This window comes from Oncorhynchus keta, chromosome 14 (assembly GCF_023373465.1).
Source record: "Oncorhynchus keta strain PuntledgeMale-10-30-2019 chromosome 14, Oket_V2, whole genome shotgun sequence".
Classification (NCBI taxonomy): Eukaryota; Metazoa; Chordata; class Actinopteri; order Salmoniformes; family Salmonidae; genus Oncorhynchus; species Oncorhynchus keta.
In genome coordinates, this window is record NC_068434.1 from 13406127 (window position 1) to 13433190 (window position 27064).

The 27064-nt window shown below is 42.6% G+C and overlaps 1 protein-coding gene across 1 annotated transcript in view; it reads left to right on the plus strand.

Moving 5' to 3' along the window:
- The window catches only part of commd10 (COMM domain containing 10), a 42888-nt gene that overhangs the window by 2075 nt on the left and 13749 nt on the right, over window positions 1-27064 (plus strand). The window contains exons 4-5 of the mRNA XM_035784859.2: window positions 3367-3522; window positions 4926-5036. Of these exons, the coding sequence (XP_035640752.1) occupies window positions 3367-3522; window positions 4926-5036 (267 nt within the window). The remainder of the gene's footprint in view (window positions 1-3366; window positions 3523-4925; window positions 5037-27064) is intronic.

A 27064-nucleotide genomic window follows, 5' to 3' on the forward strand; every position in this document is an offset into this window, starting at 1 on the left:
CCTCCGCATTTTGTTACATTACAGTCTTATTATACAATTTATTAAATCATTAAAAAAAATATTTTTTCAATCTACACACACTACCCCATAATGACAAAACAAAAAGTTTTTTTTAGAAGTTTTTGCAAATGTATTAAAAATAAAAACTGAAATTACATTTACATAAGCATTTAGACCCTTTACTCAGTACTTTGTTGAAGCACTTTTGGCAGTGATTACAGCCTAGTGTCTTCTTGGGTATGACGCTACAAGCTTGGCACACTTGTATTTGGGGAGTTTCTCCCATTCTTCTCTGTTGATCCTCTCAAGCTCTGTCAGGTTGGATGGAGAGCGTCGCTGCACATCTACACTGCCGGACAAAAGCTTGGGGTCACTTAGAAATGTCTTTGTTTTTTAAAGAAAATCAATTTTTTTGTCCATTGACTTATTAACATGAAATTGATCAGAAATACAATGTAGACATTGTTAATGTTGTAAATGACTATTGTAGCTGGAAAAGGCTGATTTAAATTTAAAAAATGGAATATCTACATAGGCGTACAGAGGCACATTATCACCAAACATCACTCCTGTGTTCCAATGGCACATTGTTAGCTCGTCCCAAGTTTATCATTTTAAAAGGCTAATTGATCATTAGAAAACCCTTTTGCAATTATGTTAGCACAGCTGCAAACTGTTCTGATTAGATTACAGGCTCAAAATGGCCAGAAACAAAGAACTTTCTTCTGAAACACGTCGGTCTATTCTTGTTCTGAGAAATGAAGGCTATTATTCCATGCGAGAAATTGCCTAGAAACTGAAGATCTCGTACAACGCCGTGTAAAACTCCCTTCACAGAACAGCGCAAACTGGCTCTAACCAGAATAGAAAGAGTGGGAGGCCCCGGTGCACAACTGAGCAAGAATGTCTAGTTTGAGAAACAGACGCCTCACAAGTCCTTAACTGGCAGCTTCATTAAATAGTATCCTCAAAACACCAGTCTCAATGTCAACCGTGAAGAGGCGCCTACGGGATGCTGGCCTTCCAGGCAGAGTTCCTCTGTCCAGCGTCTGTGTTCTTTTACCCATCTTAATCTTTTATTTTTATTGACCAGTCTGAGAGATGGCATTTTCTTCAGGATGCTGGCCTTCTAGGCAGAGTTGCAAAGAAAATGCCATAGTGGCCAATAAAAATAAAATATTAAGATGGGCAAAATAACAGACGCTGGACAGAGGAACTCTGCCTCGAAGGCCAGCAATCCCATAGTCGCTTTTTCACTGTTAACGTTGTGACTGGTGTTTTGCGGATACTATTTAATGAATCTGCCGGACAGCTCTCTTCAGAGCTCTGACTGGGCTCAAGGACATTCAGAGACTTTTCCCGAAGCCACTCCTGTGTTGTCCTGGCTGTTTGCTTAGGGTCGTTGTCCTGTTGGAAGGTGAACCTTTGCCCCAGTCTGAGGTCCTGTGCCTTCTGCAGCAGGAGTCTCCCAGTGGCTTCTCTCTGGCCACTACCATAAAGGCCTGATTAGTGGAGTGCTGCAAAGATGGTTGTCTTTCTGGAAGGTTCTCCCATCTCCACAGAGGAACTCTGGAGCTCTGTAAAAGTTACCATAGAGTTCTTGGTCACCTCCCTGACCAAGTCTCTTCTCCCCTAATTTCTCAGTTTTGCCGTGCGGCCAGCTCTATGACGAGTCTTGGTGGTTCCAAATTTCTTCCATTTAAGAATGATGGAGGCCACTGTGTTCTTGGACCTTCAATGCTGCAGATTGTTTTTGGTAACCTTCCCCAGATCTGTGCCTTGACACAATCCTGTCTCGGAGCTCTATGGACAATTCCTTCGACCTCATAGCTTGGTTTTTGCTCTGACATGCACTTCAACTGTGGGACCTTATGAAGACACTTGTGTACCTTTCCAAATCATGTCTAAATCAATTGAGTGGACTCTCATAAAGTTGTAGAAACATCTCAAGGATGATCAATCGAAAGAGGATGCACCTGAGCTCAATTTCGGTTCTTATAGCAAAGGGTCTGAATACTTATGTAAATAAGGTATTTCTGTTTTTTATGTTTAATACATTTGCAAAAAAAAACATATTTCTGTCATTTTGGGGTATTGTGTTTAGATTGTTTAAATAGTTTTTTTCCTCGTCAATTTAAATAATTTTATGAATATAGAATTAGGCTGTAACGTAACAAAATATGGAAAAGGGTAAGGGGTCTGAATACTTTCCGAATGGACTGTATACTTTAGAATCAAATATATTAAATTCATTGTTGCCCAGTTAACCTACCATTTCCAGTTTAGAATGTAGTGTACTGTTGCCCAGTTTGAAGCTGATTTGAGAATTTTTTGGTGTCACATACAGAGCCATTTTAAAAAGGATGTATGATGTGTTCACTGTGCTCAAGTATCCAGAGTATGCACACTGTAACCCTTCTATGGTGCTATTGGTGATGATGATTGTCACAATATAAAATAATTAAGCCTGAAAGAGAACATGCTTTGTTATATTTCTTATTTAACCTTTATTTAACTCGGCAAGTCAGTTAAGAACAAATTCTTATTTACAATGACGGCCTACCAGGGAACAGTGGGTTAACTGCCTTGTTCAGGTGAAGAAGGACAGATTTTTATCTTGTCAGCTCGGGGATTCGATCCAGCAACCTTTTGGTTACTGGCCCAAACCTCTAACCACTAGGCTGCCTGCCGCCCCATAACAGTGTATTCACACAAACGCCAGCTGCCAGCCAAATAGCTGACTACTAACAATCTACAGAAGCATTGACTTTCATCAATGCAATTCACCAAGAATTCTGCAGGAAACTTCACCTGATGGTAGGTTTCTCCACTGAGTAATGTGAGTTGAGTTGTCGTGTAGAATTGGTATAACATCTTAATGGTATACTGTACATGTCCCTGTTTTCCTCAGTAAAGCTTGGTTGGATGCTCAGTAGAGATCTTCTACCACTCCAGTGTTTAATTGCTATATTGTAATTACTTCGCCACCATGGCCTATTTATTACCTTACCTCCCTTATCTTACCTGATTTGCACTCACTGTATATCAAAATCTGTTTGTTTTCTTTTGTACTACTGTATTATTGACTGTATGTTTTGTTTATTACATGTGTAACTCTGTGTTGTTTGTGTCGAACTGCTGTGCTTTATCTTGGTCAGGTCGCAGTTGCAAATGAGCACTTTTTCTCTACTAGCCTACCTGGTTAAATAAAGGTGATATTAAATTAAAAATGTAGACCTAGATTTAGCGTCTAAACATGTATTAAGCGACGGTGAATAAAAAGAAAGTGCCTCGAGTCCTATTATAGATCGTCTATCACTATTGCAGATCTTCTATCACTATTACAGATCGTCTATCTCTATGCAGGCTGTCTATCATAATGTGAAGCCTGCATCCCTGAAGCAGCAGCTGGAGAAGATCCATCTTTCCCCAGAGAAGGCGGAGGCCTTCTGCCAGGCCTGGACCGCTGTCTGCCCAGATGTCGTGGAGAAAGTCAGGCAGAGGATTTTCGCTCCCAAAAAGGTGAGGAGAAACCGTGTCAACGGCAGTGCAATAATTCTGCCCCTGCTATGCTGTTTACGCTTTATTTATATCGTACGTACTCAGTGAAATAATGCCATTACTGTTGCTACGAGAAATTACGTAGTTGCGTCCAGTTACAAATTGCGTCGCTACACAAGTACGTAGGATGGCTAATTGCGTTATTGCATTGCGTACAACGCAAGGTTTCGGCTTTCCTCTCTCAAGTGGCGAAACAATGAAAGCAGAAAACGTTTGCTCTTTCTTTGTGGCATTAAACCAGTCCAGTTGAGCCAAGGTCCCGAGCCACGTTGGCATGGACAGGAAACTGCCAGATCCAACTGATCATTTGAACATAAACGATTATACAAATCTCTGTGTATATTAACACCATAGAATAGAGTCAAACCAGGCAGGTACCATAGTGGTTAGAGCGTTGGGCCAGTAACGGAAAGGTTGCTGGTTCGAATCCCCGAGCTGAAAAGGTACAAATCTGTCGTTCTGCCCCTGAACAAGGCAGTTAACCCACTGTTCCCCAGTAGTCCGTCATTGTAAATAAGAATTTGTTCTTAACTGACTTGCCTGGTTTAAAAAAAACAATTGCCTGTGATGTTGTCATGATAATCTCATCGACAGCAGTCTTCGGGGGTGTCCTAAGTGGTACCTTATTCCCTATATAGTACACCAGCTATAGTCCACTACTTTTGACAGGGACCATTAGGGAATAGGGTGCCATTTGGGAAGTAGTCTTTAGCATTGTCCCCTTTGGGAGGCTCGAGTGGGTGTGATCACACTTGGTGCTGTGACGTCCTGGGACCACACAGAGAGAGCTCCAGGTTTATTATGCCACTCGGCTTCATTAAACACTTATCTCTCCTCTCAGCACACCTAATCTATTTCACTGCTAAGGCAGATTAATGGAGCATTCTGCCACTTAGCGGTCCCATTGGGCCTCTGCTTTAAATGTGCTTTCACTGCACCATCCAACTGATCAGGGCCCGGTTTCCCCAAAAGCTTCTTAAGGTTAAGATCATCGTTAGAACCTTCGTTGGGGCATCGGTAAAACCATTGTTACTAAAGTTGCACTTAAATGCTTGTTATTTATCAACTGCCTCAGCTAAGTTTGTCGTTAGGTGCTTTCTTGCCCTTCCACATCACTTTATACAAGATCTCCGCTAAACATAGAATCAAGATTTTGAACCTTACATCGTTAACACTCGTAAGCCTAAATTCCAGCGCTATCGGGAAAAACCGGCCCAGAATTGTTTCTTAAGATTTCTTAAAGCTAGAATCCTTAATGGGTGAAACTGTCAAGTCCGCTGAAGATATTGCATCAACAATGAAGTTACTGCAAACAACGAACACTATTTAAAATGTTTTTATTGTGGTTTCTGTATGGTTGATAGCTGGAACATGTCGGATGGCAGCTCAACCTTCAGATGGCCAAGTCCACCCAAGCCAAGTTGAAGGATCCACATGCAGTGCTGGAGCTCGGTGTCAGAAATGAGGATTCTGAGGTAAATAGCCTACTTCACACTGTTGAACACACACACACACCTTTGTTACCCACTCAAAACAGAGGGGCTGTTTACTTAGCAGATCTCAGGGGATCCATTCAATCTTCAAAATGGATGCTAATTCTGCATGTGTCCCTCTTGACAATGAAGCAGACCTGAAACCAGACAGCAGGGAGCTTGTTAACAATGGCCTCAAGGGCCAGCTTTCCTTTTAGTCCTGTGGGGTCTGTATCTGTACAGTGTCAGTCGACCATTTATGTCCATCAATGGACAGCATTTGCAGATTTTCATCAGAAAATGGGAACCTAATGGTTCCCTTGGTTGTTATGGTAACAACAGGTTTATCAGGTGTTCGTGTTTATGGTGTTAGTATTCTGTCCCCAGAGTGCGCTCTCTCTCACACACTCACTCTCTCTCTCACACACTCACTCTCTCTCTCACACACTCACTCTCTCTCTCACACACTCACTCTCTCTCTCACACACTCACTCTCTCTCTCACACACTCGCGCTCTCTCACACACTCGCGCTCTCTCACACACTCGCGCTCTCTCACACACTCGCGCTCTCTCTCACACACTCGCGCTCTCTCTCACACACTCGCGCTCTCTCTCACACACTCGCGCTCTCTCTCACACACTCGCGCTCTCTCTCACACACTCGCGCTCTCTCTCACACACTCGCGCTCTCTCTCTCTCTCTCTCTCTTTCTCAAAATCAATATAAGGGATTTATTGGCATGGGAAACAAATGTTAACATTGCCAAAGTAAGTGAAATAAACAATTAACAGTAAACATTACAATCTCAGAAGTTCAAAAGGGAAAATAAATAAACAAATATGGGTTGTATTTACCATGGTGTTTGTTCTTCACTGGTTGCCCTTGTGGCAACAGGTCACAAATCTTGCTACTGTTATGGCAGAATGGTATTTCACCCAGTCGATATAGGAGTTTCTCAAAATCAAATTCTTTGTGAATCTGTGTAATCTGAGGGAAATATGTGTCTCTATGGTCCTATATTAGGCAGGTTAGGGAGTGCAGCTCAGTTTCAACCTCATTTTGTGATCAGAGTGCACATAACCTGTCTTCTCTTGAGAGCCAAGTCTGTCTACGGCGGCCTTTCTCAATAGAAGGGCTATGCTCACTGAGTCTGTACATAGTCAAAGCTTTCCTTAAGTTTGGGTCAGTCACAATGGTCAGGTAGTCTACCACAGTGTACTCTCTTTAGGGCCATATAGCATTCCAGTTTGCTAATTTTGTTAATTCTTTCCAGTGTGTCAAGTAATTATCTTTTCTCATGATTTGGTTGAGTCTAATTGTGATGCTCTGTGGGGTCTGTTTGTGTTTGTGAGTCCCATGACCAGCTTGCTTAGGGGTCTCTTCTCCAGGTTCATCTCTGTAGGTGATGGCTTTGTTATGGAAGGTTTGGTATTGGCTTCCTTTAGGTGGTTGTAGAATTTAACAGCTCTTTTTTGCATTTTGATAATTAGCAGGTATCGGCCTAATACTGCTCTACATGCATTATTTGGTGTTTTACGTTGTACACAAAGGGATATTTTTTGCAGAATTCTACATACAGTCTCTTCAATTTGGTGGTTTTCCCATTTTTGGTTGGTGAGTGGACCCCGCACCTCAAAACAAGGAAGTGCAATAGAACTGATTCAAGTTTTCTTTACCACATCCTAATTCGTATGTATCATTTTCTGTTCCTTTTGATGGCATAGAAGCCCCTTCTTGCCTTGTCTCTTAGCTCGTTCCTCGCTTTGTGGAAGTTACCTGTGTGGCTGATGTTTAGGCCGAGGTTTGTTTTCTCTAGGGCAGTGGTTCCCAAACGTCTTATAGTCCCGTACCCCTTCAAACATTCAACCTCCAGCTGCGTACGTCCTCTAGCACCAGGGTCAGCGCACTCTCAAATGTTGTTTTTGCCATCATTGTAGCCTGCCACACAGACACTATACAATACATTTATTAAACATAAGAATGAGTGTGTTTTTTAACAATCCGGCTCGTGGGAAGTGACCTCTTATCGGACCAGGGCCCAAATAATAATATAATAATCGATAATTGTACTCTTTAATTAACTACCTTACATATAAAACCTTATTTGTTCAATCAAATGTTGTGAATAACTCACCACAGGTTAATGAGAAGGGTGTGCTTGAAAGGATGCTCATCACTCTGCAGTGTTGGGTTCAAATCAAATGTATTTATATAGCCCTTCTTACATTAGCTGATGTCTCAGTGCTGTACAGAAACCCAGTCTAAAACCCCAAACAGCAAGCAATGAAGGTATAGAAGCACAATGACTAGGAAAAACTCCATAGAAAGTCCAAAACCTAGAGAGGAACCAGGCTATGAGGGGTGGCCAGTCCTCTTCTGGCTGTGCCAGGTGGGTATTATAACAGAACATGGCCAAGATGTTCAAATGTTAATAAATGACCAGCATGGTCAAATAATAATAATCACAGTAGTTGTCGAGGGTGCAGCAAGTCAGCACCTCAGGAGTAAATGTCAGTTGGCTTTTCATAGCTGATCATTAAGAGTATCTCTACCGCTCCTGCTGTCTCTAGAGCGTTGAAAACAGCAGGTCTGGGGCAAGTAGCACGTCCGGTGAACAGATCAGGGTTCCATAGCTGCAGGCAGAACAGTTGCAATTGGAGCAGCAGCACGGCCAGGTGGACTGGGGACATCAACGAGTCATCGTGCCAGGTAGTCCTGAGGCATGGTCCTAGGGCTCAGGTCCTCCGAGAGAGAGAAATAATTAGAGAGAGCATACTTAAATTCACACAGGACATCGGATAAGACAGGAGAAGTACTCCAGATATAACAGACTGACCTTAGCCCTCCGACACTAACTACTGCAGCATAAATACTGGAGGCTGAGACAGGAGGGGTGGGGGGGGGCAGGAAGATCACGTCAGTGTATTGGAGAGTTTGTCTTAAATCATTTTCCACACACAGTCTGTGCCTGTAGTAGACCTTACAGTGAAATGCTTACTTACAGGCTCTAACCAATAGTGCAAAAAAGGTATTAGGTGAACAATAGGTAAGTAAAGAAATAAAAACAACAGTAGAAAGACTATATAAAAGTAGCAAGGCTATAAAAGTAGCGAGGCTACATACAGACACCGGTTAGTCGGGCTGATTGAGGTAGTATGTTCATGTAGATATGGTTAAAGTGACAATGCATATATGATGAACAGAGAGCCGTAGTGTAAAAGAGGGGTTGGCGGGTGGTGGGTGGCGCGACACAATGCAGATAGCCCGGTTAGCCAATGTGTGGGAGCACTGGTTGGTCGGCCCAATTGAGGTAGCATGTACATGAATGTATAGTTTAAGCGACTATGCATATATGATAAACAGAGAGTAGCAGCAGCATAAAAGAGGGGTTGGGGGGGGCACACAATGCAAATAGTCCGGGTAGCTATTTGATTACCTGTTCAGGAGTCTTATGGCTTGGGGGTAAAAACTGTTGAGAAGCCTTTTTGTCCTAGACTTGGGACTCCGGTACCGCCTGCCATGCGGTAGTAGAGAGAACATTATGACTGGGGTGGCTGGGGTATTTTACCATTTGTAGGGCCTTCCTTTGACACTGCCTGGTGTAGAGGTCCTGGATGGCAGGAAGCTTTGCCCCAGTGATGTACTGGGCCGTACACACTACCCTCTGTAATGCCTTGCGGTCAGAGGACGAGCAATTGCCGTACCAGGCAGTGATGCAACCAGTCAGGAAGCTCTCGATGGTGCAGCTGTAGAACCTTTTGAGGATCTCAGGACCCATGCAAAATCTTTTTAGTTTCCTGAGGGGGAATAGGCTTTGTCGTGCCCTCTTCACGACTGTCTTGGTGTGTTTGGTCCAATCTAGTTTGTTGTTGATGTGGACACAGAGGAACTTGAAGCTCTCAACCTACTCCACTACAGCCCCTTCGATGAGAATGGGGGTGTGCTTGGTCCTCCTTTTCCTGTAGTCCACAATCATCTCCTTAGTATTGGTTACGTTGAGGGATGGGTTGTTATTCTGGCACCCCCCGACCAGGTCTCTGACCTCCCTATAGGCTGTCTTGTGTTGTGATCAGGGACTGTTGTGTCGTCGCAAACTTAATGATGGTGTTGGAGTAATGCCTGGCCATGCAGTCGTTGGTGAACAGGGAGTACAGGAGAGGACTGAGCAGGCACCCCTGGGGAGCTCCAGTGTTGAGGATCAGCGTGGCAGATGTGTTGCTACCTACCCTCACCACCTGGGGGCGTCCCGTCAGGAACTCCAGGATCCAGTTGCAGAGGGAGGTGTTTAGTCCCAGGATCCTTAGCTTAGTGATGAGCTTTGGAGGAACTATGGCGTTAAACACTGAGCTGTAGTCAGTGAATAGCATTCTCACGTAGGTGTTCCTTTTGTCCAGGAGGGAAAGGGTCAGTCATAGCCTCAATTTTGTCCCACAATTTGAATATAGTTGTGTCGAGTTCCTTTTAATCCTAGTGTCAGATCATTCAGGCGAGAAAAAACATCACCCAGATAGGCCAGTCATGTGAGAAACTCGTCATCATGCAAGCGGTCAGACAAGTGAAAATTATGGTCTGTAATGAATGCTGCAGTGTACCCAAGTTGCGTCAGGAGCAACTGCTTGCACGTGCCTTACCACTCCGCTGTCTCCCCCTGTCATGGCTTTTGCACCATCTGTACAGCTAACAACACATCTTGACCACCGAAGTCCATTTGATGTCACAAAGCTGTCCAGTACTGTCCTGGTTTTCAGAAGAGGATGTCTCCCTTTTTAATTGACCCCCCATAAACATAACGGACATATACCAGGAGCTGTGCCAGGCCCGCCACGTCAGCTTTAACGCATAGAATTCACTGGCTTGTATGCGAAGCAGTAATTGTTTCATAACATCTACAGCCGTGTCACTGATGCATCATGAAGCAGTGTTGTTTGATGAAGGCATTGTCTGTATAGGTTGTTAGGCCTATTCCCCCAGCATTGTCCCGCCCATATCCATGGCAGCAGGAAGAATTGTGGCTTATTTTTCAAATTGGCATGTTTTGTTTCTAAATGTCTGCGCAAGTGTGATGGTTTCATCGAGCTGAGAGAGTACTTTTGCACATAGAACACTGTGGCTGAGGAAAGGCACTACTCCCAATATAGGTGAACCCCAAATTAATGCACTTCTCATCATATTTGTGCCTCTTCTATGGTCCAATGTCTGTTGTTCGGTGCTTTCCCGGGTAAGGGGGCAGTAGCTCTTCAGCTGCATCAGATTCACAACTGCCAGTGTCCATGCTAGCTGGGCTACCAACAAATGTAGAATTACTGATGCTAGCATTGGATGTGTGGTCGTGGAAGCAGAACAAATTGTGTCATCGATAGGTGTAGTAAAGCTGGTAGTAGCAGTACTACCAGTAGAGCTGGTATGTGTCTCTATGGACGAGGGCCTTACTAAACTGTTTGAAAATGTGAAGACATTTAAAAAATAATAATAATAATCTCTCACTCTCAAACAGTAATATGTGCTTTTCTTTATCTCATGCACACTATAGTGGGAAGATTAAAAAAAAATGTTCTCTCAATATTTCCTCCCAAGCAAGAAAAACATCAATCAATTTATTTAAATCCACTTACATGGGCCCTGTTGGGAATAGATAGCTACAGACCTGAGGCAAGCCAAGCTAATGGGAGGAGCAGCCACAGTTCATCACAATCTGCTGAGAGGCTCTGCCTCTAACACCCAAGAGGGGGCACTGTTGCTCCACAACAATTTCTGGCCTTCCCCGGATCTGCTGTCAACAGAGAGAATGGTTTTCTGATTCAACTTTAAACTGGAGGTTTGTGTGTGTGTGTGTGTGTGTGTGTGTGTGTGTGTGTGTGTGTGTGTGTGTGTGTGTACAATAGAATGTATTGTTTTCTGTAGATCATCTTGTTTTGCTTCAGAGTTTCACGATATCATTAACAAATATTTTCAATTCAGAAGTTATTCTGCATGCACCTAATAACAAAATAACAACTATCTCTGAAACCATTTCATTATATCGTGTTGATTGAAAGGAGAAGTCTTGATAATACCCAGATAACCTTCCAGGTAGTGTGATATTGGATCTCTGAGAGGGAGGACAGCTGTACATTATTGATTTGGAAGCCAAGCATCGGAGTTAGAGAACTCCCACCTGATCAGTGTCTTGCTTCATCAGCCCAATCCCAGAGGAGAAGCAAGCAAACCTCCAGTAGTGTATAGTATGAAACCTGTCTCCTCTCTTCACCATCCAAGCCAGCCAGGGAGCCGCTGGAGTTACATATCCCGAACACACACACACACAAACGCACAAACAACGTCTCTCAGATGTTACTTGAAGTTTGAGACGGTAAAATCCTTCAACGGGCTATGGGCCTCTCTCATCTCTCTGTCCCTCAGCATTAGAGGATTCCATTGCTCACTGCTCTAAATGGACCAGCTTGGGGATTAGCTCATTATACATCGTGTTTGTAGACATAGCTAATTAAAATAAACCTACCAGTTTGCTAATTTAATCTAACCTTCAGTGTGAGTCATAGAATGGTTATTAATTTATAGGTCTTTGATCTGATGGTCTAAGGCAGGGACGGGTATTCAACTCTTACCCTACGAGGTCCGGAGCCTGCTGGTTTTCTGTTCTTCCTGATTAATTAATTGCACACACCTTGGTGTCCCACATCTAAAACAGTCCCTGGTTACAGGGGAACAACGGGGGGACTGGCTTCAAGGTTGAATTTGAGAGGTCAAAGATATATTATAAACTGGGCTGTTCGAGCCCTGAGTGCTGTTTGGCTGACAGCCATGGTATACTACAGGTATGCCATCATTTATTTGTACAGCTCTAATCATGTAGGTAACCAGTTTATAATAGCAGTAAGGCACCTCGGGTTTGTGATATATGGCCAATATACCACAGCTTAGGGTTGTGTCCAGGCACTCCGCGCAGCATCGTGCTTAAGAACAGCCTTTAGCCGTGGTATATTGGCCATATACCACACCTCATCTGGCCTTATTGCTTAAATAGGTTGAATGTGAATTAAGTTGGTTACTACGGAATTGCTTCGATCCAACTTTTAGAATTGTCAGTATATTGGCGGTTCTTGCCAAACTTGGCCTTCTCTTCCTCAACATTTTCATCTCCACCTCAAATCTCTTAACTAATCCTTCACCCTACCGCATAGACTAGCGTTTTCTGGTATCCTACTTCGTATAGATAAATAGATTATGCCTAATTGTATTTTCCTGTTCTGTCATTCTGATTTATGCATGAGTGTGCTGTTGTTGGTTGCCATTTCCTTGTAATGCTATTCCCAGCCAGTGAGTGCCCTAACTAATTATATTTCATCAAACCTACTTGTTTTGTATCAAAGCGTCTGACTTGAAAGACTTCTGATTCTAATGTATTTATCCACTGAGGAGCGGAAGCTCTTTGTTGGAATTCTCGCAGTGATACTGTGACCTCATTTACTATCAGCTAGAGAGATAAAGAATGCAATTAAACATTACATTTTTACTTATGAATAGGTGCTGTGATTATCCCTATTCAAAACATCCACGCTCCTCTTCCTCACATGTCTCTGCCACAGACGATCCGCTACAAGTTGAAAACAAAAACTTTCAGGACTTTCTATCTTCTCCCAAAAAACACAGAGCTAACAAGCAGTCTTGGAGTTAAAACTGTAAAATAACAGGCGATCAATATATCGGATCGCTTTTAAACCAAAATGTTGTCAGCCAGACTGAAATCCCTTCAAACTCCCACCCGTCACATGGCACAATAAAGCCTTGTCTGGGGCTTGTCATCCTCTTCACGGCCCAGGATGCTTTGTGCAGCCATCTTTTGGGCTCTTTTCTCCTTGGTGATTAGTTTTTTCTTCTCCTTTGGGATCCCATTCAGGGTGCCCATTGTTCCGTGATTATCCATTCCTCTGGTGATGTGTTCAGCCCAGTGGCATAATAGTACCCATACAATGATGTCACAGCTTTATTTGCTGCGGGGACCATTGATTCCCCCTTTCCTAATTTTCTATACCCCAATTCTGTGCTTCTTGAAGAGCTTGTTTAGCACACCCACGATACATGTTTGATGCAGACATGAGTGGGGAAGGTGGCAAATCCATCCAAACACATTTAATTCCCATTTGTTTGTCTTGTTTCGTCTCAGATCTTGGTTCTCAAATCTGAGCTAGTTTTGCCCTGTACAACAGTTTCTTCAGCAAAGTGGAAATTGCCGGATGACATTGTTTTTCTTTCTGCAATGGCAAAGTGATTTTTAGTTGTTAGCCAATGTTTTTGTTCAAGGTGTTGTTTAAGGTGGTCCGGACTCTCTATCCGTACACGTTTACGTGGATTCTGAGATCTCAAACCAGCCCTGTTGATAATGGAATGGGAAGGAAAATCAGAACTTTTCATCTCAATGAAGCCTGTGGCATTATGAAGTGAGGTGAAATACCTAGTCTGATTTTTATATTGATATACCATACCTGTTTTCTTAGATTTTTTTGCTCCGTAGGATTCTCTTGTGTATATAGTTATTTAGCTGTCTGTCTTTGTGCTGCATTCGATGTTGTAAAAACATCTTTGTCCATTATTTCTATATGATAACACATAATGGTTGTGGAAGGGTAGCCATTACAGTATGGTTTTCGTTGCCAGTCCTGGTAGGTATTGTCAACAGCCCTTTCATGACAGACAAGGTTGTTTCCTTATATTTCCTTTTATTTTATCTGACATCATAGAGGATTCTGTTGAAAGGTGCTGCATGTAATGCAGGAAAACAATATTTCCATGCATAGTATGTACCGCACTACTTAAAGATCGACATGCCCCAGGTAGGCTACATAATGAATACTATTGCATGGAAATTAAAGGCCTTTTTTCAGGCTGGTTATCAAGAGTATTATGTCTTGAACTGTTACATGTAGCCTCATTTTCTTTGTCCTGTATTTTCCCCTAAAGAGAGATGACTACGACAATGCCGCGGTTTTATACAAAAGATAAATAGTTAGTTGGTTGACCATTTCACACCATTTATGTCCGGCATCGGGTTGGATTTAGTTGAATAAGCCTAGAGGATTTTGAGAGGGAGGCAGCTGTAGGCGTTTGACCTGGTGGTTGCTTGTTTCCCACAAGCCTACTGTAAAAATGGTCAAGGCTCTCACAGCCGCGGTGTCTGCATACCAGAGGGCTCAAGCTGGCTGCCTAGACAATCACTAGGGTTGCCACACAGAAGAGGCCCTACAGTGGTGAATAGCAGCCATCAGCCTCGCCTCTCCCTCCTCCCTGAGCCAAAGCATACATTCTACTACATGTATACAGTTTCAAAATGGAGGCCATGGTGGGTCCATGTATCCCGGCCCTTGGCATGCCACTGTTTCTGTCATTTAATTGGAGCACATTGTTTCAAGCTTGAGTTGCTCTTGAAAGGGCTGTGGGTTTGGCCCTTGGCACTGCGATAAGTGCATAGTGCCTAGTCCATAGCAGGCAAAGCTCCCTCTAATCGTTTTGTTATGGCTTATACTTGTCCTGTTTTGTTGCGTGTTCATCTTGGCAGAATGAAATTGTCTGTACCATGCTTTCCAACCTGAGCCTCTTGTAGCGAGGCTGGAAGTCATCCCCGGAGAAAGATAAGTCTGTGTTGGTTTAACCTATTCCGTTGTGGCAACCATGTGGCAATATCATCCAATTTGCACTTCCAAAAAAGGAATTGTAGAATATGAGGATTCGGTGAAAGTGTATTTGAATATCACTCTGCAGCACACTAGCTTCATGTGTTATGTTATTAATGTGTCACTCACAATCTGCAGCCACAATAGATTCTGTGTCAGTCAGCCCTTCATCCACAGTGTGACTTCTCAACAGGCTGAATGAGAGATCTGAAATGGAATGAGTGGAAAGTGTTGAATACTGTTTGTGCCGCGCTATTTCGGCCATTCAGAAGATGAGTCATGACATGTGAATCCATGCATTGGTTAGAAGACCGTCTCTGTCTGCGTCTCTGTCTGCGTCTCTGTCTGCGTCTCTGTCTGTGTTTCTGTGTCTCTATTCCTGTATTTCTCTCTCTCTCTCTCTCCACAATCACTGGCATCTTCTTTGCTTGCCTGAGCATTATTAGTGATATGCTTCTTGTTAATCGCTGTATGATGCTTACTCATGCTGAAAGTGTTTTGAGATCTAATGATAGCCGAATGTTCTATACAGAGAGGAGGTGGTGTTAAGACTGTTTTAACTGAGAAAGTCATGGTTTTGCTCCATTCCCACGAGTACCAACATTTCTTTGATTTAATTCAGTATTTACCTGGCACTAGACTGTGTCTGTGTGTGTATAACCCTCCTCTCTCTCATATACTGTTAGATATACAGTTGAAGTCGGAAGTTTACCTACACTTAGGTTGTAATCATTAAAACACATTTTTCAACCACTCCACAAATTTCTTGTTAACAAACTATAGTTTTGGCAAGTCGGTTCGGACATCTACTTTGTGCATGACAAGTAATTTTTCCAACAATTATATATATTATACTTATAATTCACTGTATCACAATTCCAGTGGGTCAGAAGTTTACATACACTAAGTTGACTGCCTTTAAACAGTTTGGAAAATTCCAGAAAATGATGTCATGACTTTAGAAGCTTCTGATCGCCTAATTGACATAATTGGAGGTGTACCTGTGGATTTATTTCAAGGCCTACCTTCCAACTCAGTGCCTCTTTACTTGACATCATGGGAAAATCCAAAGAAATCCGCCAAGACCTCTGCCCCCAAAAATGGTAGACCTTCAAGTCTGGTTCATCCTTGGAAGCAATTTCCAAATGCCTGAAGGTACCACATTCATCTGTACAAACAATAGTACTCAAGTAAAAACACCATGTGTCCACGTAGCTATCATACTGCTCAGGAAGGAGACGCGTTCTGTCTCCTAGAGATGAACGTACTTTGGTGCGAAAAGTGCAAATCAATCCCAGAACGACAGCAAAGGACCTTCTGAAGATGCTGGAGGAAACGGGTACCAAAGTATCTATATCCACAGTAAAACGAGTCCTATATCGACATAACCTGAAAGGCCGCTCAGCAAGGAAGAAGCCACTGTTCCAAAACCGCCATAAAAAGCCAGACTACAGTTTGCAACTGCACATGGGGACAAAGATTGTACTTTTTAGAGAAACGTCTTCTGGTCTGATGAAACAAAAATAGAACTGTTTGGTCATAATGACCATCAATATGTTTGGAGGAAAAAGGGGGGTCCTTGCAAGCCGAAGAACACCATCCCAACCGTGATGCACGGGGGTGGCAGCATCATGTTGTGGGGGTGCTTTGCAGCAGGAGGGACTGGTGCACTTCACAAAATCGATGGCGTCATGAGGCAGGAAAATGATGTGGATATATTGAAGCAACATCAAGACATCATTCAGGAAGTTAAAGCTTGGTCGCAAATGGGTCTTCAAATGGACAATGACCCCAAGCATACTTCCAAAGCTGTGGCAAAATGGCTTAAGGACAACAAAGTCAAGGTATTGGAGTGGCCATCACAAAGCCCTGACCTCAATCCTGTGGGCAGAACTGAAAAAGCGTGTGCGAGCAAGGAGGCCTACAAACCTGACTCGGATACACCAGCTCTGTCAGGAGGAATGGGCCAAAATTCACCCAACTTATTGTGGGAAGTTTGTGGAAGGCTACCTGAAATGTTTGACCCAAGTTAAGCAATTTAAAGGCAATTCTACATGATACTAATTGAGTGAATGTAAACTTCTGACCCACTGGGAATGTGATGAAAGAAATAAAAGCTGAAATAAATAATTCTCTCTATTATTCTGGCATTTCACATTCTTAAAATAAAGTGGTGATCCTAACTGACCTAAGACAGGAATTTTTACTCAGATCAAATGTCAGGAATTATTTTTTTTTTTAACTTAATTTAAATGTACACTGCCCAAAAAAATAAAGGGAACACTTAAACAACACAATGTAACTCCAAGTCAATCACACTTCTGTAAAATCAAACTGTCCACTTAGGAAGCAACACTGATTGACAATACATTTTACATGCTGTTGTGCAAATGGAATAGACAACAGGTGGAAATTATAGGCATTTAGCAAGACACACCCAATAAAGGAGTGGTTTTGCAGGTGGGGACCACAGACCACTTCTCAGTTCCTATGCTTCTCAGTTCCTATGCTGTTTTGGTCACTTTTGAATGCTGGCGGTGCTTTCACTCTAGTGGTAGCATGAGACGGAGTCTACAACCCACCCAAGTGGCTCAGGTAGTGCAGCTCATCCAGGATGGCACATCAATGCGAGATGTGGCAAGAAGGTTTGCTGTGTCTGTCAGCGTAGTGTCCAGAGCATGGAGGCGCTACCAGGAGACAGGCCAGTACATCAGGAGACGTGGAGGAGGCCGTAGGAGGGCAACAACCCAGCAGCAGGACCGCTACCTCCGCCTTTGTGCAAGGAGGAGCACTGCCAGAGCCCTGCAAAATAACCTCCAGCAGGCCACAAATGTGCATGTGTCTTCTCAAACGGTCAGAAACAGACTCCATGAGGGTGGTATGAGGGTCCGACGTCCACAGGTGGGGGTTGAGCTTTCAGCCCAACACCGTGCAGGATGTTTGGCATTTGCCGGAGAACACCAAGATTGTCAAATTCGCCACTGGCACCCTGTGCTCCTCACAGATGAAAGCAGGTTCACACTGAGCACATGTGACAGACGTGACAGTCTGGAGACGCCGTGGAGAACAATCTGATGCCTGCAACATCCTCCAGCATGCCCGGTTTGGAGGTGGGTCAGTCATGGTGTGGGGTGGCATTTCTTTGGGGGGCCGCACAGCCCTCCATGTGCTCGCCAGAGGTAGCCTGACTGCCATTAGGTACCGAGATGAGATCCCCAGACCCCTTGTGAGACCATATGCTGGTGTGGTTGGCCCTGGGTTACTCCTACTGCAAGACAATGCTAGACCTCATGCGGCTGGAGTGTGTCAGCAGTTCCTGCAAGAGGAAGGCATTGATGCTATGGACTGGCCCGCCCGTTCCCCAGACCTGAATCCAATTGAGCACATCTGGGACATCATGTCTCGCTCCATTCACCAACGCCACGTTGCACCACAGACTGTCCAGGAGTTGGCGGATGCTTTAGTCCAGGTCTGGGAGGAGATCCCTCAGGAGACCATCCGCCACCTCATCAGGAGCATGCCCAGGTGTTGTAGGGAGGTCATACAGGCACATGGAGGCCACACACACTACTGAGCCTCATTTTGACTTATTTTAAGGACATTACATCAAAGTTGAATCAGCCTGTAGTGTGGTTTTCCACTTTGATTTTGAGTGTGACTCCAAATCTAGACCTCCATGGGTTGATAAATTTGATTTCCATTGATAATTTTTGTTTGATTTTGTTGTCAGCACATTCAACTATGTAAAGAAAAAAGTATTTAATAAGAATATTTCATTCATTCAGATCTAGGATGTGTTATTTTAGTGTTCCCTTTATTTTTTTGAGCAGTGTATTTGGTGAAGGTGTATGTAAACTTCCGACTTCAACTGTACATACAAAGGTTTGTTTAGTTGTATTCAGTGGTGTGTGTGGTTGTGGCAGATCCCCATGGGATATCTGGTCAAACCCCACACTCAGGTCTTTAACCCCACACACAATACTTTGTTTAAAGCAACCAGATTAATTATAGATGCAGCATCAGTATGTCACTTTCATACTCCGCTCTCACCATCAGATTGCTCGATGGGAAATGGCTCAGCAGGCCTAAAGAGATGCACCAGCATCTGACACGCAAGAAACCATTCCTGTTTGACGTCTGTGTGCCATCAGTGTTGAATCGATCCCCACCATAACTCAAAACAAGCCTTGTTCAACACCAAAGCAACAATTTGAGGCTGGGGGCCTAGGATGTGCTTGAAAAGCTTTGTTAAATGAAGCTCTGCAGTATGTTGGTTGGTGAAGCTACAGTGGGGAAAGTATTCAGACCCCTTGACTTTTTCCACATTGTGTTACATTACAGCCTCATTCCAAAATGAATTCACCCCCCCCCCCCTCATCAATCTACACACAATAGTCCATAATGACTTAGCAAAAACAGGTTTTTAGACATTTTGGGACATGTATTAAAAATTAAAAACTATCACATTTAGATAAGTATTCAGACCCTTTGCTCAGCACTTTCTCCCATTCTTTGCAGATCCTCTCAAGCTCTGTCAGGTTGGATGGTGAGCGTCGTTGCAAAGCTATTTTCAGGTCTCTCCAGAGCTATTTGATCGGGTTCAAGTCTTGGCTCTGGTTGGGCCATTCAAGGACATTCAGAGAAGCCACTCCTGTGTTGTCTTGGCTGTGTGCTTAGGGTTGTTGTCCTGTTGAAGGTGAACATTCAGCCCAGTCTGAGGTGCTGAGTGCTCTGGAAAGGTTTTCATCAAGGATCTCTCTGTACTTTGCTCCGTTCTTTTTTTTCCCTCGATCCTGACTAGTCTCCCAGTCCCTGCCGCTGAAAAACATCCCCACAGCATGATGCTGCCACCTCCATGCTTCACCATAGGGATGGGGCCAGGTTTCTTCCAGATGTGACGCTTGGCATTCAGGCCAAAGAGTTTATATCTTGGTTTCATCAGACCAGAGAATCTTGTTTCTCATGGTCTGAGGTGCACCTTTAGGTGCCTTTTGGCAAACTCCAAGCGGGCTGTCATGTTCCTTTTACTGAGGAGTGCTTTCCATCTGGCCACTTTATGATAAAGGCCAGATTGGTGGAGTGCTACAGAGACTGTTGTCCTTCTGGAGCTCTGTCAGTGACAATTGGGTTCTTGGTCACCTCCCTGACCAATGCCCTTCTCCCCCAATGCTCAGTTTGGGTGGGCGGCCAGCTCTAGGAATAGTCTTGATGGTTCCAAACTTCTTCCATTTAAGAATGATGTAGGCCACTGTGTTCTTGGGGCTTTCAATGCTGCAGACATTTTTTCTTACCCTTCCCCAAATCTGTGTCTCGACACAATCCTGTCTCTGAGCTCTATGGACAATCCCTTCGACCTCATGGCTTGGCTTTTGCTCTGACATGCACTGTCAGCTATGGGATCTTTATAAAGACAGGTGTGTCCTTTCCAAATCATGTCCAATCAGTTGAATTTACCACAGCTGGGCTTCAATAAAGTTGTAGAAACAGCTCAAGGATGATGAATGGAAACAAGATGCACCTGAGCTCAATTTTGAGTCTCATAGCAAAGCGTCTGAATACTTATGTAAATAAGGTATTTCTGTTTTAGATTTTAATAAACTGTTTTTGCTTTGTCATTATGGGCTACTGTGGGTGGGTAGATGGGGAAAACATTGATTCATTCAATCATTTTAGAATAAGGCTGAAATGTAACCATGTGTAGGGGTCTTTCTGAATGCATTGTAAATGTGTTTTTATCCCCTTAGGCTATAGCATAAATAATTTTGGCAAGTTTTTGAAGAATACGGTTGCTGCTCTTTTCATGTCTCTCTTCAGGTCTCGTCAGGTTGATTTATTTTTATATAACATTAAATGAATGAAAGCATGCCTACGTCAGTACAGTACTGTATTGCCTATTAGGAATACTCTGTCTATCCATAGCTATAAACTGATCTCTGCTCCTTGGTCCCTGTGTATCGACTCTCATCATCATCAAACCTGAGTAATGTGGCTTTACAGTGGCACTGAACTACTGAAAGCATTAACCAATCATTTTTCTGCTGCATTGCGCATTTTCAATGAAACACGGGATGGGTTGGAAAGAACATGTAAGCAATTTACTTAACGTTCCCTGACTATATCCTCTGCCATATGTCTCCATCATTGTTCTATTAATAGCTAGACTTCTTATCTGTTGTTGGATCATAAAGGCTGTGTGGACACAATACTTGGAACCCACTCCCTGTTGGAGTTTATCCGCTGGGATCTGCCCGGGCAGAAATGGGGCTTAGAAAAATCAAGCAAGCTCCACGTGATGAGATCAGATGGCTTTATTGCATGAAGGTTTCATCAAAGCAATGCTAAATTCCAATGTAATCTCGGGTAGTGCTAGATAGCGAAGGTAGTGCAGATAGGTGGTGCGGAGATATGAAACAAAGCTATATTAACGATGTCATATGTTAAGAGGGGAATCTTTGTTTTAATGTTGTGGCGTCGCTAGTTACTTAACTAAAGACGTGGAGATGTTGTAGCAGAGGGTGAGAATCTCTCCGCAAATATCCAGAGTGACTCCAGATGAACATCTTGTGTTTTGTATCAAACACTTCTAATTTAAACTCTAAAACCTCTAAAATGAATTGAAATAGTGTTTAATAAACTTGACTGATCAACTATTTATGCTGTATTTAAGGGGAAAGAGCATTTGGAAATCACACTGTTCAAGCACTGACATTTATACTGGATTCAGACACGTATCTGTAGATGGGATTTGAATCAATAGGACTTAGCTTTGACATAGAAAAAATGAATCGAGCTAGTTTTCTTTTATCTGCTGTCAGGGTTTGCTGGCTGGCTGGGGCCTGCCATACCTTGAATACATTGTGTTTCTTTAAGTTCAGTCGGTTTTGTCAGGTATAAATTATGTATAGGATTTAACCTGAAAGGTAAAACAGCCAAACAATACCTTTTGTGAATTCTAATGAATCATTCAAACATTATGGGCCTGGGGAACTAGATTGCATGCCCTATAGTCTGCCTGTGTCGTTGTCTTCTCCAGATCCAGGTTCGAGTAAAGCCCATATCAAACAAAGCATTTTTTTTTTGTGTGTGTGTGTGTGTGTGTGTGTGTGTGTGTGTGTGTGTGTGTGTGTGTGTGTGTGTGTGTGTGTGTGTGTGTGTGTGTGTGTGTACACGCTGGAATTAGAATGCACTCTGGTGAATGTGAGAAAACAACAGACGGGCCGTCATGCGTTTCAAATTAGAACATCCAGTCTCTTTCTCACGTTTACGTGAAGCAATGCTGGTAAAGTGAGAAAATGGACTGTTTGTGCATTGACATCTGGAATTGTGAAATGTATAGTTAAAAAGTGTTTAAGTTGAGCTGCCAGTACCAATAATACATACCCCTATTTGAAAACAATAACTTTATGCCTACCTTTGTTACCTGATTTCGAGCACAGGCATATAGCCTTGGCAGGCTACGGCTGGGAAACTCCAGGAACTCCGTTCAAGAGAGAATAATGTTATGTAGAAATAAAGAATTGAGCTAGTCTCGTTCTAAGTGCTAGGGTGTATTAGCTACAACTCTCCTGATGTTCCTGAGCCAACATAACAACAGGAGGCAGGTACGGTGGCTCCCGTAGGACATATGTAAGGTGAGTCAAAAGGAGCGCACAACAATAATTCACAAGGGCTACATAGCGAACATCACAAACACAACTGTTTATTATCGATGCTCGTGACCGTTAAGTTGGCATATGCTACGCAATGCGATGTGACTTGGCGTGCTCTACTCACACACAAGTCTGTGTGGTTCCGGCATAACAGTACACTCACGTTAACCCAGAACCACATTTTGTGCTCTTATTTGTACAATCTTACCTTCCTTTTTTTAAGTGTCAATAAAGTTGACACGGTTCGTTCAAAATGCTAGTCCTATACATTTAATACAACAGCCCTCCTCAGTGGTTTTTACACCTGGTTTTGCAAACCGAACAGCAACTAGCTAGCCAAGAATTTACATAAGGATGTTTCTGTGTTTGTCCTGTAGATTAATTTGAGGATATATACAGTGGTAGAATACTACCCCTTGTCTTCATTTAGACACAGGACCTAATCCTATTGTAGGTTCCATACTGTAGTCGAACAAACAGGACCGGCTTGCACCCCCCTGAGACCCTGACCTTTAGAGTTGGTGTTATGGACTAGACTCACAAAGGATGACTTAAGCTCAGAGGTGCTGATAAAGCATGACTGCTCACGCTCAAAGCTGAAGACGCTTGTCTTTTTTGTTTTTTGACCATTCATGGGAATTTGCTAGCTTCATCAATGTGCTGTGCTGTGCCCTCTTAATTATTCATCCCAAATTTGAAGGGAGCTGTTTAAAACCACTCCTACTGTTGTTCATTTGTTTTAATGGTGTGGGTGAGGGTCCCTCGGTCCATTCTGAAAGTCATAAAGAGCAGCAACCGATTTATCGTCTTGGGTTTCAGATAAACGCCAGGCGTTGTGGGCGGGTGATAGCAAAGTGAATTGCAGTTGACCTGAAAGACTAACAGACATGCCTACGTTCCTCAGCCCAGACTTTTAACCACTTAAAAATAGTGTTTCGTTAGTAGCAAATTTGGGGTGGCAGGTAGCCTAGTGGTTAGAGCGTTGGTCCATTAACCAAAAGGTTGCTCGATCGAATCCCCGAGCTGACGAGGTAAAAATGTGTCGTTCTGCCCCTGAACAAGGCAGTTAACCCACTGTTCCCCGGTAGGCCGTCATTGTAAATAATAATTTGTTTTTAACTGACTTGCCTAGTTAAATAAAATTAATTAAAAAAATGACCTGGCAGCTCTCTACCGACATTGCAGTCATAATTCTAAAGTCAAATTTCTGTAATTATTTTGTGTTATTGATTGTACATTTTGTTTATCCCATGTGTAACTGTTATTTTTGTCTCACTGCTATGCTTTATCTTGGCCAGGTCGCAGTTGTAAATGAGAACTTGTTCTCAACTGGCCTACCTGGTTAAATAAAGTGTAGGTGAAATAAATCATTAAGAAATTAACTGTTAGTGTCACACTGAGCTTTTTCTGTTCACACTAATGATGTACTCATCCTCAAATCCCTACAGTTAAGAATACTGCATTAATAAAGCAGAACTTGTTCTCCACACCAAGCAGCTCCTAGCTACATATTTGTTCACTGCATATGTTTTCTTTGTTTTTTTGTACACGTGGTTTTATAAGTAGGTTATGTGTTTGAGAATTCATTTCAACATTGTTTCTACCAACTGGCAAGCAGGCAAGACAAATATTTGCTATCTTAATTGTTCATTTTTTTACGAGGACTTTGGCTTCTCCATAAACTCTTCGGATTTAAGTACATTTTTCTGCGTGATTGTATTCCACACAGATTGTGCATTTTACAGACAAAACATGCTGTAAGTCGTCTCATCTTCGTTGTTCTATTCAATAGCTTATTAGAACCGTCAAACCACTCTCTTTATGTAGGTGAGTGATATTTCCAAGGATGTGGCCCCAGACAGGATGCTCTAGGCGTACTTCATCCTGCAGGTGATCTATCCTGGGTCTTTGGCCAAGAGTTGGGTCGTCCCCAACCACCCACCCACACACCTCTCTCACCTTGTCATTTGGTTATGGCTTTGCAAATATAAAGCCTAGCAGGATGGTAGGCTAATTTAATTGGAAAACATGGTGATGGGGTGCTACAAGGCAGTGGAAAAGCATCTCTTGTCAACAACGTGATTACAACCTCGATTGTTATCTTGGTTCAGGTGATAAGACAATATGGGTATGTTGATTGCATCTCGATAGCATTTGAACAATGGACAAAGAATAATCCTGCCTGTGTTGTTGAAGATATGTTTTGCAGTCATGCATCACTTTAACTGCAGTTTCCCTGCTTTAAAAAAAATATATATTTCACCTTTATTTAACCAGGTAGACCAGTTGAGAACAAGTTCTCTTTTACAAATGAGACCTGGCCAAGATAAAGCAAAGCAGTGTGACAAAAACAACAGAATTACACATGGAATAATCAAACATACAGTCAATAACACAATAGAAAAATCTATATACGGTGTGTGTGCTTTTGTTTTTGCAGTGTCCGTGTCCGATGAATTCCGTCTACTGCACGTACTAGATTTTATAGGGTTCCTAAAAAAACATTTAAGTATGAAATAATACGTTATTGAAAATAGATGAATGGGAGGCTGTGACTGAGCTGGTAAAAAGGAGCATTTTTTTTTAATACATGTCAAATGTTTTGAATCCTGCGATACAGTGTGTTATTCAGATTATTGGATATGCGTTATTATATATGATTAGCTAATGTTTCAAACATTTTGAGATGCATATTGGACACAGGTCTGCCATATCACATCATTAACCTTCATACTTGTACTCTCTCTCCCAATAATTGCCTCTATATTAATCATTTATCTGAATGATAACGACCAGGATGTTTAAAATCTCATTTAATTCAGCCTCCTGTCTAGATTGAGATGTGACTATTTCTTGGGTCGTTTCTTCTTAGACTGTTTTCATATACCCTGTTTATAGTGTACCAATTAAGCACAGTGTCTGTCTGGAATTCTCTAGAAATGGCGCCTCCAGTTGACGGCAGACTTTATGTTGGGCGTGATAAACCTGTAATCAGAATGTGTGTCGGCTTTATTGTGCTGGTGAAGGAATGATACAGGGTGGTTTTGACAGTGGCTTCCACTCAGCATTGCAGGGACCTGGCAGTCGTTGATAAGACAGCCAGCTCTGCAGCCCCTAAAAAGGCACATTGGTGTGGAGTAGAATGAGGCGGTAAGATGCGAAGGGGAGAAAAAAGCCCTCTGCCTTTGGCTATTACTTCAACCATGCAGTTTCCTCACCATTACGTCAAAAGCCCCAGAATCCTTTTAGTCAGAGCTGTGCTGGTAAAAGCATTCCGAAGGAGACAATTCCACCCGCACCTTCTGGGGCTTCCTTATCCCTACAGCTCAGAAACTGAAGTTAACTCTGTTGTGAAAAACTAGCCACCACAACTCTGTTTATGGTCAGATGCCAATCTGTCAGTCTGCTGTGTAATTGATGTATTTTAGTCCAACTATATAAAAGACTCAAACATTTAGTCAATGTTTCCCATTTAATATAGGCAGCACTGTGAATTTCAATTTAAAATACCATTCTCGCCCTGAAATAATTTTGTTTTGGAGAGAAACTATCGGACCTCAACATTTGAGATATTTACAGAGTTTGCATGACAGAAGTCTGATGTGACTGTGCCTGACCTGAGATGGAGAAATAGGGTAGAAAAACAACTCAAGCAATTCTGTCATCTTGGCAAGAACACAGGTCTCCACTATCACGTCTCTGTCTTGAGTTTGAAAGAAGGGCTGGTTCAAAGGTGACCAGAGGGGTTTTGAAACATTGCTGAAAGTATATTTGTGTGTACTTCATGCCAGTATTATATCTTAGAATTTTGCCCTTGGTGTATAAAACTACAACGCTCCAGTTTTTTTACGCCCAAATTTACTGATCATTATTTTTATATTCAATTCAAAATGAGGTTAATTTTTTATATCCGTAAATAATTGTATTAATCATTACATGTTGTATGGCAGAGGAACAATTATGTTTTGAGAGTGAATTCCAACAGAAAACAGTGACACAATGCATTTCTATGAAGTACCTAATAATATACTGAACAGAAATATAAACGTAACGTGCCAGAATTTCAAAGATTTGACTGAATTACAGTTTATATGTAAATCCGTCAATTTAAATGAATTAATTAGGCAATAATCTAGGGATTTCACATGACTGGGAATACAGATATGCATTTGTTCGTCACTGATACCTTTTTATTTATTATTTTAAATGTAAAAAGAAAAGTAGGGGTGTTGATCAGAAAACCTGACAGTATCTGGTGTGACCACCATTTGCCTCAGGCAGCGTGATTTGATTTATTAAGGTCTCCATTAGCGACACATCTCCTTCGCATAGAGTTGGTCAAGATGTTGATTGTGGAATGTTGTCCCAGTCGTCTTCAATGGCTGTGCGAAATTGCTGGATATTGGAGGGAACTGGAACACGCTGTCGTACATGTCAATCCAGAGCATCAGGATTGTCACAGTATCTCTGTGCATTCAAATTGCCATGGATTAAATGCTATTGTGCTTCTTTGTCCGTAGCTTATGTCTGCCCATACCATAACCCCACCGAAGCCATGGGGCACTCTGTTCACAACGTTGACATCAGCAAACTGCTTGCCCACACAACGTCATACACATGGTCTGCGGTTGTGAGGCCGGTTGGACGTACTGCCAAATTCTCTAAAACGACGTAATGGTAGAGAAATGAACATTACATTCTCTGGCATCAGCT